The sequence below is a fragment of the Anabas testudineus genome, chromosome 1 (assembly GCF_900324465.2).
Source record: "Anabas testudineus chromosome 1, fAnaTes1.2, whole genome shotgun sequence".
Lineage (NCBI taxonomy): Eukaryota > Metazoa > Chordata > Actinopteri > Anabantiformes > Anabantidae > Anabas > Anabas testudineus.
The window spans coordinates 11754938-11771797 of NC_046610.1; the positions used below are offsets into that span (position 1 = coordinate 11754938).

The following is a 16860-nucleotide window of genomic DNA, read 5'->3' on the forward strand; positions in this document are numbered from 1 at the left end:
CAGAATGACAATTCATGATACTATTTGTAACAGTTTTTATTCCAATATAAGCTTATCAAATCCTCACCTGTAAAACTATTTTCAATATTGAAGATGACTGTGCTTCATAACAGACAGTGTTCCATGCCTTAAATAGGTGTTACCTTGCCATGGGTACCTCCCATCTGGAATTATTGGTTTTGATCTGTTGTAGTATTGATCAGATTACTGTGCATCAATGTTTCACACCCACTTCAAATGTCATCCACCTATTAAATTGCAGGCTTTAGTTTGTCATTTTGAGCACAGATTGGGAGCATAGGGTTAGCAGAAAACTCCGCCTCCTCGTTAGCTCTGAAGGACATTATGTTCAGCTTCGCAATGTGTTAACATATGCTGAATCGCCTATGCCATGGATAAAATAATAAGCGTGGCACATACACATGGCACATGGCTTGGTTAGGGCTAGGAGAAAAAACTCAATAAAGTCATAACACTAACTATTGGTTTGAAATGATAAATCAATGGTTCTTAGGACTAAGAAAACGTCACCACAGATGACGTTAATCATCATTTATTACTATGGCTTCTATTCAATGAATAACAAAATCTTTCCAATCCCTATTTACCTTGTTGTACAGTGTGCGCTACAAAAGCATAATTATAGATAAGATTACAAGAGATAATGGTAATTTAACATTTGAAACTGAGTTTCATCACTTTTAAACTGTCCTTAATACACTGCTGTTATTAATGACTGCTAGGGGGAAAAAAGTCAATGCACATATTCTGGTTCACCGAATAATGTTAATGTTTCCACAATAGTATGGGCTTTTCTACACCACAGAGTGCAAAGGTTGAAATCCAGATTAATCCTAAAACTCCTCCACCACTCTCATCTCTCCTTGAAAAAACCTGTCTCTGTTTGTGCTGAAGGTTGCTAATTCTTCTCTTTTTCTTTTTTACAAATCACACACTGATGGTGTGCTGCCCTGTCACTTCAGCAACTAAAATAAGCTCAAGGTATTATTCATCATAATTCTGGCTGTTATGCCCCAATATTTATATGTTATTGATTAAAGTTTACTATTAATATTTTTTGATATTTAACAAAAAATGATGATTTTACAAATTATTTCCCATCACAAAACTTTCCTAGTGGTAGCAGAATAACACCTGCTCTTTAGGGCATATTACACCTTCTTGGACTTAGTCTTTGACCAAGGGCATTCTTGGCAAGTTTAATTCAATCATTGGAAAGTCTCAAGACATTTTTCCATTTTCTAATGATGGAGCCAAATGTGGTTTTTGAGAGCCCTTTAAAAAACTCTTTTGTACAATTCCTCAGAGTTATAAATCTGTGCCGTTCAGTTTCTGAATTCTAATGGAATGACTTGACTGTATATTTAATGTTCTAACATATCCTACAGTGTATAAGAACACTGGATTTGTGTCTACCAAATGTTTTAATGGAAGGAAAAGTGCTGAAAGCCACAAAGAACAAGCATTAGAAACAATGTATAAATCAGAATGAGTAAATGCTTCATGAAGACTATGTGCACACATTTGAACACACTTACAGGCCTTGTTTCTGGAATCCAAATTACATTGATTAGATTCCAAATTAGATAAATCTTAGACAATGCTAACAATAAGCTAACCTATAGGGAACTCAGAAGAGAAAAATCTAAATCAAGGCGTGATGCATCTTTTTATCCACTTCTTCTATCCACTTCTATGGATAGAAGGCTACATGTTTGGAAGGCAGATTTCTTCTGAGGCTAATAACCTTTGTTTTTAAAAAAGGCGATTAATATTAGCCTATAGGTCTGGGTCATCACAAACAGACCTGCTCCAACAGTTACCCATCCACTTCTCAGTTAAGCCCTTAATGCAGATGCCCCAGAATAATATTTACTGCTGCAGTCTGTCTCATGTCGCTGAGTAGGGAAGGCCAATTCAGTATTGGCTACATTCACCTCCATATTGATTATACATAATCACTGAAGGTATGTCTTTCCGTTGACTCTATTCATGTCTCAAGTGAGGTCACTGTGAATCCAAAGCTAATGAACTGATGAAGGTGCAGAGAACAGCCCAACTTCCTACTACCTATGTATGTATGATGAAAGCGCTTTCAACAAGATAGACTATATTCCTAAAACATCGAAAAAACAACAACAAAAAAGGGCAGTATTTATGTTAAAAATATAAACCAGTAAGTTATTACAATCAGGGAAAATACAGAGTAGGATGGAGTTTCACAAAATATCCAAATAAATGTAAAAACTGTAGAACAACAAGGGTAGTTAATCATGAAAACAATCAACACACCAACACGATATACAACATTTAAAGAGAAATAAAAGAATCCATGCCACATAATCAAGATGACCACACTGCACACATACTGTATGTAATAAAGATTTGTCTACTAAATAAGCTATTCCACTCTCCAGTAAATGAAGCACTGCAGAGGGATTAAACTGTTAGAGATAGTAAAGATAAAAAAAGTGTCCTTTATAACACCCCTGCTGTTCAAGAGAATGATTTCAAAAAGTCAAGGTCAAATGAAAACCTAATTCTGACATTAGAATAGCGATGGAGCGTAACGTCCTTTAGATGTCCAAGAATTGCTGGCTTATGTACAATTTCACTGCAGTGCCAATAAAAATAAAGCATGGTAACTTTTAAGAGATTGGATATTCATCTTGTGTTTAAATTAATAAGAGCATATCAATGTGGGAAGCACTAACTTAATGGAGCGCTTGGGCAGCAGCAATAGTGAAAAAAGAAGATACAGAAAACTAAAAACTGAAGATTAATGCAATACATTTGTACCTAACACTGTTGAATTGCTGTTAAAAGATCAAGAAGGGATGTAGACAGATCATGATTTATTTTTCTGTAATGGCACGTTTTCTTGTTTTCAACATTCCCTTGTGTTTTATTTAGTTTTTTGCTCTCTACACATTGTGCTTTGGAAATTATGACCATATGAAGGCAAAATGAAACAAAAAAGAAACACATTGTAAGACAGATCAATAGGCACCAAAATGAACTCAACCTTCATATCACCAATACACCAGTAATAAAACTAGAAATTCTTATCATAATCACATTATAAAATGAGATGTTGTGTTGCCTCTTGGGGGGAAACTACTATAATAAATCAACTAAATATCGCTTCTCAAAACTGATACTGACTAATTGCAATACTAAGGTGATATACAGAGACTGTCAGTGGTTTGGGGGCATGTGCTTGTGATATGATGGCCAAGGGACTTTGCACTGTACTCAAGTGGCAATGTGAGCACATGGTTTTAGTTAAATGTAGTGTAATTAAAATATGTGCTATGTTGGATGAAAAGTATAAACTCTTAACTTAAAGTCCTGATTTTGTAAACGTTGGAGCTTTTATTTAAAGGTCCCAGTGGACAGTACAGTACAGTAGTATTCTGTTGAAAATATGCAGTGCTTTATGCCAGTTCAACAGATTCAGCATAGACTGTTGACAGGCCTAGCACAGTAACTACACATGAGTTCAGAAAAGTAAACCAGACACTTTTTTTCATATGCCAAGGTATGTAATGCTTATTTCAATTTCCTTGAAACAGTCCTTGTGAAACAGTTAAACATGGTCATGTTCACCATGTTCAGTGAAATACGACAAAGAAATACTTCATCCTACTGTTACTACTGTTCAGAGTTGCCCTCATAGTTTGTATGGTACAGGTGCAGAAAGTATCCGTTTGTTGCGTTGAAGTGTATATGTATCTGCGGTGTGAGTACAGTGTCCGCAGTTGAGTTTTAAACAAACAAACAAGGAATCCTTCAATATAAAAATAAATATAAAATATAAAAAAATATAAAAACAACCTTTTTAGTCTTATTAAAGGTCTACTATTTCACAAAAGTTTATTTTTAGGGCTGGACCCATATATTTAAACATTTGGATATTTGTTTGTTGCATAGATATTTCTTTTCTTTGACTAAATCTAACATAGAAGACATAATGTCATTCTAGTTTGACTTTTAAAATTTTGAAAAACATTGGCTAAATCTTCGCTTTGGTGCCTGACACACCATGGCCGTTAAAGGGGAGCCAAAATGCCAAAGAACTAAGCTGTGTGGGAACACTTAAAGTGAAAGAGGACAAGACAAAAGCTTTAGGCCAAATATGACATCTGAAACTGGTCTACCACTGTAGTGCAACTACTATAAATGAAAATGGACAACATAAATTCCATTCTTTTCCAATTTTATGATGGAAACAAAACTGCTATCCTGAACTGGCAATTTGCAGCCATTTTTGCACATCGCACACTTCAACCCCTGTGTCTTAGTTATTTTTAAATACTAAAATCTTTTAATATTTTATTTTAAACATTGAATTAATTTCAACTATCATACACAAACACCAGCATAAAGGGGCTATTTATTCTTTGGAAGGGTATTTCTGCTGTTATTTCTGCTGCAGTACATTTGAAACAGGAAAAACTCCTTCCTTGGTTGATAGGTTAGGATTAGGAACTTCTCACTGAAATTAGTCTAGGGAATTAATTAGTACAAACATGTGCTAATACACCAATGATACAAGGATACCCAAAATTTCACTTCTCAGACCCAGAGGAATATCTAGTTCTCTATGTCTCTCTGTCTGCATGTGCTGTTTACTTACTTTCAATATACTTAAGCCAGCTCTTAGAAATTTTCATCTTCAAAAAGAGATATTTGAAATTATCCATTCTCTTTTTTGTCTGCCTGCCAAACGTCAGTATGTGAGCAGCATGTAAACAATTGTGTATGAGATTTTGTGTATAATATGTAAAAAGGTTAGTGTATAATATGAATACAGTTGTGCAACTATTTGTATAGATACAGAGGTGAACAACAACACTCAACTAACACTCATGCAAAAATGTAATTTAAGAGCCACAGAAAACATTTGCTTGATTTTGGTAAGCTCATTTTACAGATCCATTACAGGTTCTTAAGCCAATGATATACCCTTCTTAATAATTAGTGGTCTCCTGTAGCTGGTTAAGATGGTGTAATTAGTATGATGTGATTAGCAGAGCCCTTGAGGTGAATTTGGCTCTTCACTGAGGTGAGTAGAGACAAGTGCTGGAGAAAACAGCGATATTGTGGAGCCAAATGGTGCAAAATCAAATGGAAAAAAAAAAAAACAAAACCGACAAGAAGAGGGGCACTTTCTGCTTTGATACCGTTGATCATATCCAAATTCCAGGCTAATGGCATAAGACAGCTCTTCTGCAGTGACAGTGATTAGGATGTTAATTAGGCTAATACATTAGAAGATTGTGATGGTGGCAGTTATGATGTCTAAGTCTGTGATGGCACGAACAATGATGATGACATCAATGACAATATATTGCCGCATATACAGGACAGCCTAGGGTGTATTAGCTCTTTGGCCAGCAAGAACCAGCCATGAACATGTTCACCCTGACAAAAGGGTAACACTGCCACTACACTGACTTTGTAATGAGTGGACTCCTCTGGTGACAATAGAGCTGTAGAAGCTATTTTTCCAGAATAAAATTTTATTTTTATGTCTAAATCTCTGAAACTGTACTTTAACAATTACTTGACTTTATAGAAGTAACACTGGCAACGCTGACTATCTCTACTTAAATCAGACCTTACTCCATGTCTACAAAGAAAGTGTAGTTTGAGTAGCATTCAAGCAGATTAGCAGCAGCTGTGTAAGTCTATACAGAAGACATTCATGCAGAGTAATGAGTGTGGGTCAGTCATGTTTTGGAAGTGCTTAGAGCCCACTCACTGTAGTCATACATATAAAACAAAGGAAATTAGTAAAGCGTGAGCTGTTACGCAGTCTGTGAAGACAGCTGGATCGATTGGTCCCTCAGATGCACACTAGACTGGCGAAAAGAAAAATGCAGCTGGAATTATTTCACCATAAGCTAAAACAAGATGTCTATCTCCTCAGCATAAAGACACCTCATGTATACTTTACAGTTGTCATATGCTTTACATGTACATAACAAATAAAGATACGCAAAGGGCAAAAGCAACACAACCCATTCTCTCCATCTTTCCTTAATGGGAGGAATAGAATGCTTCTGTCTAAAATGTCCTTGGGCTAAACAATGCTTTAACATTGTTGGTTGCAAAGGACAGCTTTTAAGTGTAACATCAGTCAAATCCTCCCTCATCAACAAACAACTTGGGCAGATGAAAAGGGCACACTGATCACTCACTCTCTCAGCTGATGTCAAAGGAAGCAGCAGTGCTGTTTTAAGTGACAGTATGTTAAGCGAGGCCCACATAAAGTGTTCTAATGGCTCCTTTGAATAGGCCAGGAAGACAAAAGACAACTCTCACCAAGGAGCAAAGGAAAGAAACAGACTCTATTAAAACCCCTCATGAACACCTCTTCTCCCATACAAGGTAATATCTTGTTACAAATGGACAACTGCTGCATCACATTCTGGATATTCTGCACAGCATCTGCAATATTTGATAAAGAATCCTCTCAGTGGCTAAACCTTAGAAGGGGGAATGGGTAGATTTTCAACCCAGTAGTATATACCAGGACTAGACAAAATAGGCAAAAGACAAACAAAACATTAAAGTGTGTGTAAGAGGATATAGCATAAGTGAATAGAAACTAGATAAAACCATTACAAATCACACACACGGATCAAAACAACAGACCGTGACTGCATATTCACACATAAATGCTCCCATAACAACAAAGCAGGCACTTTTTGCAGCCAACGGTATACACCCCTTATGGCACTCGAGTTGCGAGATGATAAGAACAGGACAAAAGAAAAATAAAATTTCATGTTGGCACTCTAATTTTTCCACTAACTAAAAATACCATATGTTGTCTCAAGAAACAGATTTTATTACATGTCATGATAAAAAAGAACATATCTGAAAATTATCATCTTCATAATCTAGAAGCATCCACTTCTTTTGGAAAGCTGAAAGAATCAACAATGGGTCTCGGTATAAGTGGAGGTCCTTTGTGCCTGAGGTAAATAATTACATGTACCTGCCATTATACTGTATGTACTGTATTTACACATATTTAGAGTAATGAAAATGCAAACCGAAAGCTTTATTTATAAGCATCAAATGATAACTTTTTGGAAGAAGAACTTTCCTGGAAGTAAGCACAAACAGTTGGGCTCAGCATGCCAAGCTGCACGAAAAGCATGGTATTTCTAAAATCTAAATAAAAGTAAGTGGTTAAAGCTTTAAGTTGTGGTTCTCAATGTGAATTCAGCCACCAATGTCTGCACAAGCAAAATGTACCTTGATTCTGCTAAGTTACCACATTGCAAATAATATGACTCCCTGCTGTCGAGCAGAAAAACCTATTTGTACATTCAACCAGTGAAAACAAGGATGCATACAATATCTGTGCAGAACTCCACTAAAAAGTGTGTGTCTGCAAAGGTGTAAAGACTTTGATAGCTCACATGGACACTGTTTTAACACAATACATGTTTATTACTTTTTTTTGGTAATTTTTTTAGCCAATATGTTATGTTGCAGTTTTTCTCACCACATCAAATGTTACCAATAAATATAAACATTTGATTAATTTCTCAATGTCTAAGATATAAGTAACTTGGAAAGATGTACTTGTATCGCTCAGTAAGAGAAACACCTCTGTGCATTGTTTAAAATTCTATAAACTATTATGGTGACCTGGCCATAAATTAGCACATAACTATTGATTGCCGATCTGCCAAATACGGATAGATGTATGTGGGTATATGTGTGTTAATAATTCATGACTGACCTCCACCAGTTTGTTGGCATGTTCACGGAACACCTGGGCATACTCCTTGACCTCCTTCTCGTTACCACTCTTTGCGGCTTCAATAAGCACCAACAGAGGGACGTTGGTCTCCAGGAAAGAGTCTGAGATGTGGTCCATCACTGCCTTTCTCAACTACAATGGAGAGGGAGAGAGATAGAGAATAGGTCATATTATTAATCATGCTGCAGATGACTTCACCGTGTTATATATGGCAATGATTACATATCACTTAGCTTTGTAATGAACATAATGTAGTGGCATAATGGGATGAAAGGACAGAGAGAGACAAAGCAAGAAGGACAGTGAAAAAAATGAGGAGAGCTTTTAACAGATAGGACTGTAAATTGCCTGTAACGTCATTCTACCTATAAGGACTTTTACGGAGTTAGACTTTGTGACATATAACTTCATATATGAAATCATTTTGTACCAAACTGGCAGAGGACAGGTTGTTTTATAAGACATTGAATGGACCCTGATGCTACTCACTAGGATGGAATGATGGGATGCCACAGGGAGCAGTACAGAAAAAACATCAAGCAGGTACTTTCTTACAAAAAGAATTTTTCACATGAGACCAGTGATAATGCAGCAAAGAATACACTAAAGGAAAAAATAATTTATTCCCACACATACAGCTCTAAGTCTTTGTTGTAACTTAATGCAATATAAGCAATCCATATGCTGTTCATTATTATTAGCATAATTAATTCAACAGTTGTTCTGCTAGTGTAACTATAAAAGCAAGTCGACAACTACTAGAAAACAGACAAAGTTGCTAACAAGAGTGGTACAACTTAAAGGTCATTTTAATAAAATGCTTTAAAAATTAAGGCATTTTGATAAAATAATTTATTTAAATATCATATGCAAAGCAAGATTCAAACACAATCAAAATCTCTACAAACTAAAACAGTTTGAATTGTATATACAATTGTATATACATCACCCAGTGGGTATCCTCTTTTATCTTTGTGATTACATTAAATAGCAAAGTGTAAAATCACAACATGCATGACAGAGGTTTCTTTGACATTTCAAGTCATCTTTTATAATTAGATGTAACAACAACAACATTATGACCATATTCCTGAATTTAAAATGTAGGAAGGAAGAGGTCAGACAGCAAGCTGTTACTGACAAGAATAAAAACAATTTAAATTTCAATTAATTTTTAATTTAAATTTAATTGGTGAACATTGGCGGATTATGGTTTCCTAAGAGCATATGCTGTAATTAATCACTACTGCCTGTGGAAAGAGACTAGCTTTGGTCAGTCTAGTGGCCCAACAGATCTGCAAATACGTCTCTGTTCTTTATAGCGTCTTTTATCCAGAACTCCATGATCCTAGATCACTTAAGAGATGCATTATACATGAATGTGTTTGTTTTGCATCTTTCTCACACTTCGAAGAGGAGACTCACAGCAGTGTAGCTGCGTCACCTTACTCTTCTGTCAACTGATGGGAAGAATGGTAAACCAGGGCAGATAACACTTACATCAGCAGAACCATCCTCACACTGCATTAAGCTGTTACAGCACAGGAAATAGGGGTAGCCCAACCCAATGTCCTGGGGTGTCTGTAGGTCTTAACTCTGATTAGCTCACTTATGCTTTGGCGGCAGTAAACACCATAATGGGATGTTGTTGAATTGCATGTTGCATGTAGAAAATTATTAAGATGACACAACTCACATGCTACCAAGTTCCATGAATAAAAAGAGTTAAAATAAGAATGTGTCAAAGCTAAATGTGTTCGAATTATGTAAATATGCATATTAGATTATGTAAAAATGAAAAAGCTGAACTGAACTGTCACACCAGTAAAGGATTCTCAAATAATTTTGGATCTTGTATCTGAAACACTAAATACACTGTAGTCACATTATGTATTGTATAATTTTTCTGTAATAGATAGCAGTACAATAAACTAAGTTCTAGTACACCGACTGCAAAACTATATATTTAGGATAAAGTTTGTATAATTAGTGTAATTAGTATAATGCATACAGTGACGCTTTTTTTTTACAGTAGGCTCTAATTGGAAGGTAGGACATGCTTTTGTAATTTATTTCTATAAATTATAATAATATAATTTGAGCCTGTCCTAATGCAGATTTTGTTGTCTGGTGAAATAGTTTGTGCAGAAGCAAGAAAAGAAAGTAGCGGACTCCAGTAGTCAGCTAATGGGTGGCTTATTTTAAAGCACCACATATAGTTGAACTTATGGGAGCATAAACTTGATATCACACTGAAACATAATGTCAGACATATACTATTTTATAAATACCAAAAATGAAACAACTAAGTTCTGTATTGTCTACTTTTATTAACACTTGCTCACATTTTTTTTTCAGACGTAGATTTGGTAAAACCTCTCAAAACAAAACAAAACAAAAAAACAATTAACCAATGACACTCTTGGTTTGGGTGAAGTAAAAGATCAGGTGTGGAAGACATTTTTAAAAAGTTCTCCTGTAGAAATATGTTATTACAAAGGAACAATGAATAGTTAGTGGCACATAAGGGTGCATACATAGAATATATGTAAGACATTGCAGGGTCTTAAGACACTCATGGATGCCCAACAGTGACTGACTCTGACTATAGGTTTGAGTGGAGAACTGATACAGATGAGTGATTTCCCAAGTCGCAGTCTCTCTCCTGCACCATCAGCATTCTAATGCCCACACACACTCCCACAGAAATCCATCTTCAATCTTTCAGATCTCACCTGCTTCAATGCTCCACCTCAACCGTCTTTCCTCTAGCCCCCTTCTGTATTTCACTAACACTTAAAGGAAATAGACCTGGAATTTCAATAGATAGCAAAGGCTCTGCTCATTAGAAATTTGTGGAGCAGCTATTTGTCTACAGAGTGCAGTAGTGCCACAATGGCTTGAGTATGATTGCAGTGGGTTTTTGTTTAATATATTAATATGTGATATTTCTGAAGACATGTTATGAGAGTTGAAATTGTTTTCTGCGTTCCATCTGTGGCCATAATTTTTATTTTTGCAGAATGCTATTGGCATGCTGGTTGACAGCGTGTAGGTTGAAGAGATATATTACAAATGAAACACAGCAGTAGGCAAGACTGCTGCCAATACAGAAAGACAGACATACAGATAGCCAAATAGAAGAAAATAAGCTATATGGCCAAAAGGGTAAATACTTATGGCATAAGATATTGTGGGATTTATGACAATAATAAACTTTTAGCTTTTGTGAAAGGCTTGAGTGAATTAAAATGAATAAATAAATTAAATTGGGACTATTATGTATTCCATAATAGATCAATTTTTTTTATTACGAAAACATCTTTTTCTCCATCTTATCATGTATATCTCTTTACTCCTGCCTTTCAAAGAAAATAAGTAGCTTAAGTTAACAGCAGCAAATCTCACCTGATACTGAATTTGCTAATCAGAAGCCATGTTAAATAATTAAGGTGATGCATATGCTCAACAAATCTAGACAGATAAATATCCGTATTCCTCAATGATAAGTGGGCAGGGCTTTGTGATGTTCAAAGATGAGATTAGCATTCATTAGCTTTTTTATGGGGGGAAAATGTTTGCATTTTATGGGATTAGACACCTGTTCTGTTACAAGGTTGCTGTTACAAACAGAAGCTTTTGCAAACATCCTCTATGATCAATGTCTGTCTCCCAAATAAAGAAAGGAATTTATGCTAAAAGGAGAGCAATAACATAGAGACACACATTCAGAGACAAACTTTGCTAACTTGACTTGTTTACAAATCCGTACAGTCTTGAGCACATGCAAAGGGTGGAAAACATGAATCTGAATTTGAAAGCAAAAACTGTGGAGGATTTCTAAATGTTTACACTTCTACATCTGTTATGTTTCACTTGTGATTCTGAACACATGGTGGTGGGTACCTTGGGGTCAGCACAGGAAAGTTTCCTATTAAAATGTCAAGAGCAATCACAGCATAAATGGCTAGATCCATGGCTGAGGGGAAACAGCCTGAGAAAATCAAAAATTAAGTAATAGCTCTTATATATGATATCTATCAAGGAGTATAGGAAGACGATTAGCGAGTGGAGAGTGGGAAAATGAAATGGGGAAAGAGGGACTGACTGATCATTAACAGTCTAAGGACAGCCAGCCAGAGGAAGCCAGTTTTGGATTAAAAGAATAAAAAGTGCATAAATGTTGCTTTTAAACTGAGGTGTTTATGTTTCCAAATGAGTGCTGGCACTGGCAGATACAGCCTTTCTTAATAATTATGGGATTCTGCTAATCTGATCAAAATATGAAATTGCTTTAAAGTAATATGGCTTATATTGCTTACACTTCCAGTATAACAAATACCTGTTTTTTATATAAAGAAATGAACAAACCAAATCATTGTTTGTGGTGGCAGGCAGAGGCCAGAAAGCCAAGCTTACTTCAGGACAAAAGCCAGGGATTATCAGCCTGTTGTTACACCATTAGAGGTAGCAGAGCATTCACTGGATTGTGATACATCAGTGAGACAATCTGACACCCTTCTGAATCTTTAGGGCTGCTTCATCACTCACAGGGTGACTATAATCCATTTTTGCCCTGGCTTTTCAATTTAAAAATAAAATCCAGAATCCCCCTATTAACCAATAAAAACTACATACAAAGGTATGTAACAGGTCAATTATTTCAAATGTAAAACATAAAGAATTATCCAAGTGTGTATAAATCACTTAAACTGAAAAAACTGAGTCTGCTAATAAACAATAATGGACATAATTCATGACAAGCGCATGATGTATGTTGTGGGTTTGCAGAATTGTTTTTTATTGATATTCTGTCTGGCAGTCGTGTAAACAAGCTCTGTCTATGGTTTTGCAGTTTGGATTTGGCAAACTGGGCAACTTACTGGACTAAATGTTTTTAGTGTAATGGGATTTGAGTGTATACAGTAGTTGCATTTGTAATAGAGATGTAGTTATGCCTAAACAGTGACAGAAATGTTGGTCACATCACAGAAAAATAAATGAAAACAACAGCATTCCTTACAAAGCTGATACGGTAAACGTTACCTTATTTATACAATTACCAAACATAAAACAGCATCAGTATTCATTTGGAGTTGTGTTTCTGGCCACCTAGTGAAAGCAGCTCTATTTGTCTATAGCAGCTACTGTATTTCTCTCTATAGCTGCTGGATGCTCCACTATGCTCACTAGCTAGTTGCTAACTTTCTTTTAAGTATTTTCTTCGACAGCTGCATTTGGAATTAACAAGTTGATGCTGAGATTTGATGAACTGTAGATAATTTTCTGTAAGTTATTTTTCATGTAACTCCTCTGTTGGTGAAAGCATCTTTAACTTTGATTTCTCTTCCAGTGTTTTCTGTTTACGGTTTCCTGTGTTTTTTTCCCCCTAAGTTTCAATAGATCCATCTCTATTAGTCTAGCTATCACCACAAGATGTCTCCAAAAAGGAGGCATCTTGTGTATTTTCCAATGAGTGAGATAACAGGGAATCTGCAATAATTTAGCTAATGAAATTTTAATGCATAGCCTCAAAACTGTTTATATAAAAGAGATAAAAAAAATGATTCACAAATAATCTTGAATTGTTGGTCTAAACAAAGAGTTACAGCTGACAAGATTCGTGGCAGCTGTTTCTCTGCCAATGATAACCCTCAACAATTAAAAACAGCTGTACTAATCAACAAACTAATGGTAGAAATGGAAATGATTCCCTAAAGCAGAAAGAGAGGGAGAGAACAAGAGAGAAAAGTATGTGAGGCAGTTGTGCTATAGGGAATCCTGGAATCAACCATCAGTCAAAATATGGCCCAGAGGGATGACTTGACAGATGCATTCATTACACAGAAGATGACAGGGGGTAGAACACATGGCTCATTTCCAACAAATTTTTCGGTTTGGCTACCTTGTGAATACTAATTCAAGGGAGGATAAAACAAAAAATTATCTGAATTATGTTGCAGTTCAAAGGTTTAGCTACTTTTATTTTATTTATTTTAAAGTCACACGCTCTTACCTGTGCTCTGTTACACTAGCACTGTTGATTGCAATCTCGGTTTTTAAAGAAATAATAATGATGACATACAGTTTATACAGCTAAGCCAAACAGTAAGATGTGACTGTGCTGTAGCCTGATTTTCAGAAATATAGGCATCATTCTATCTTGTTGAGAACACAACTTATTTATGGTTATGTTTGAGAGCCAACTTACCTCATCTACAGTAAACCTAAAGAACCATGGATTTCCCTGTTTCTAACAGCTATATCTTGTACTTTATTTGTATCAAACAAATAAAGGAAACGCCCATAGTCTTAGGCCATCAAGCTATTTGAAAAAGCAGCTATTACTAACACACATGCATAAGTGTTGTGAGTGATGCCCTCTTGCTGAAGTCCCCTCTCAGCCAGACTTTGAACAGTTGCATGTTTACAGGGGCATGAAGCCATACTGTACAGCTTCTCTCAAGTGAAATAAGCCCATTTACTTATGCATAAAGTAAGCAGGCCTTAATTTAAATGCATTGCCTTACCTGTTAATGCATTTATGCAGAACACTAATGTAGTCAAGGGAGATCTGGTTTGATCGAAGGAATGTAGGATGTATGGAGTATGGGATGCTATATCATAAGATCTGCTATTTTGTTGTGTCCATGAATAAACTTTAAAACATGTCAGTATCCCAAACAACTTCCAGTTTGGATTGCTAATATTCAAGCTTCACTTCATGGGCTAATTACAGTGCTACAGAAAGCAAGGACAACTCATTAGCTTGAAATGCTATTTCTTTGATCTGTTATGATAGCTCATGTGGAATATCAAGTTTCAGAAAATAAGGCCAAACAGCAGTTGTTTTCATATTCAATACTGACTAAAATCCATTTACTCATGTGATTGCTATTTCTTTAAACCAAGTGGATTTGACCCAAGTTTCACTCTGCTACTTCAGAGTATATAAGCTCAACCACTTACCTTTACTAGTGCACTAACAATTTGCATGCTTAAGCTTAACATGTAATGCTAAGACTATTCAATACTACATGGAGCTCTGGGGCAGTTTGGGACAAAATGCACTTTGTCAGGAGCAGTAGTAGTGCAGCTTTTCTTGATTAAGTTCTGTAGATCAAGGGTGAAAGGAGTTTAAGATATTGAAAGTTCAGATTTTGACCTTTAATCTTTGTACCTCAAATAAAAGTGGTATCGAAATATTCTACTGCTCCAAGTTTAATCAGACACAGTGGTATAGGTTCATCTGATTTAAATAAAAGTTTTTTAAGTATAAAGTAGCCAGACAGTGAAATCAGTATTGTCTGTCTGCAAGCCACAAAGTTTTAACTTTTTGTTAGACAACTGCTATGTGGTTAAGGTTAAGAAAAGCTAATGGTTTTAATAAAAAACAAATATAGACTGTGACTGCAATTTGTTCTGTGACGTTATGTCTGTAACATAATGACTGTTTTAATTGGTTAACAATCTGTACATATTGTACCATTCCAAATTATATGGTATTAATAAACACTTTCGTGTGACTTATTTCTGCTTTAATCTGCATTAATATAGTATATAGCACAGTCAAAGCAAAGTGCTGCATGGTTATGCTGCCCTATATTGTCTCAGACTGGGAAATTTTAAGAATTTACATTTTCTAAGAAAACAAAATGAGGGTAGGAACGGCATGGTTGACAGCTACAGAATTGGCCCAGGATAACAGACAGCCTAGCACTGTCTCATATGTAAACACAAACAGCATGAAGGAAAAAACAATGCGACATGTCTATGTGGTGTTTGGTCTTACCTGCTCCCATTTCACAAATGCCGTCTGTCATTTATACTTGTCTGCTGTATTATTTAAACCCTACTTTTTACGATAGAGACAGAGATGTTTAAATACACAACTGTACTCCTCCCCTCAGGAAGGTTTTGTGTCTCTACACGGCACCACTCAAAACGTGTTGACATAATTACTGTATCACAGCTCTACTTTATGTAATGCCTGCATGTGTGCAAGTCTGCCCTCCCAACTAAACCCAACACTCAAACAGGCTGCCCATTCTGTCAAGCCAACCCCTGAGTCAATAGAACATCCTGTCAATGTGAATACCACCTGCCAGTCTGTCAGGCACGACCACCAAATGCCCAATGGGAGGGAGAGTTATAATCTCCTATGTGCATTGGTCCCCCTGGTCTTCAGAGGTCAGAGAGGACACTACTACACATACAATGTGCATGTAGTCGCTATTGTCAATTTTGTCTGATTGCTTTTCTTGCAAAAAATATATTGCACCACGTGACAGGAACAGATTGTCCAGGAGTAAGACTGCATTTAGGAACCACAACTAATGTCCAGATGGTTTACGAATGGGTTTTCTTTTTCCAGGACACGATGCCTTCTCAAACACATTCCAGATTTTACTAGAAGGCAACTGAGTTTCACTTGATAAGAATTAAAAGAGCATAATTGTATTGCATCAACAGACACTTGTATAAGTTCATTAAGTGTCCTCTTTTCAAAATATATTTATCAATTTGTTGTCGTTAATTTTTTCGTACATGCAAGGGATTTATCTTGCCTTGTGGAAATGAAGATGGAAAAGTTGTGACACTGTATCACAGCATGAACCATCGGTTTATTCTTTTCTATTGGACGGCAGCTTTTGGAATACTTGAGGTAATTTTACTGCAGTTTCTTGATACAATTCTTTGAAATCAAAAGTAGGGCAAGAATCAATAAATGCCTGGAATATATTTGATTGTTTACTGAAATGTGTGGCGCAGAGTATTAAGTTCTTTGTGTATAGCAATATACAAATATAATATAGTCTTGTTGAAATATTGATTAAATAAGAGCACAGGACAAAAAGGAAACATAACAGCATTGCTATTTTGTTAGTGTACCAGACTGAATAAAAAAAAAAAAAAAGAAGGTTGTATGTCGTCCCATGTTTCCATATCCTGTGTGAGCACCAACTAAATTTCCTGCAGCATGTGTTTGCCTGTTTGTTAACCCTGTGGTCGGTGACGTGACCTGGGTCACTCAAACCACATTACAAACGAAC

General features: G+C 35.9%; 1 protein-coding gene across 2 annotated transcripts in view; it reads right to left on the reverse strand.

Annotated features, from left to right (window-relative positions):
• The window catches only part of ctnna2 (catenin (cadherin-associated protein), alpha 2), a 263561-nt gene that overhangs the window by 57638 nt on the left and 189063 nt on the right, over window positions 1-16860 (reverse strand). For both annotated transcript variants that reach the window (XM_026360927.1, XM_026360928.1), the window contains exon 9: window positions 7787-7939. In XM_026360927.1, the coding sequence (XP_026216712.1) occupies window positions 7787-7939 (153 nt within the window). The remainder of the gene's footprint in view (window positions 1-7786; window positions 7940-16860) is intronic.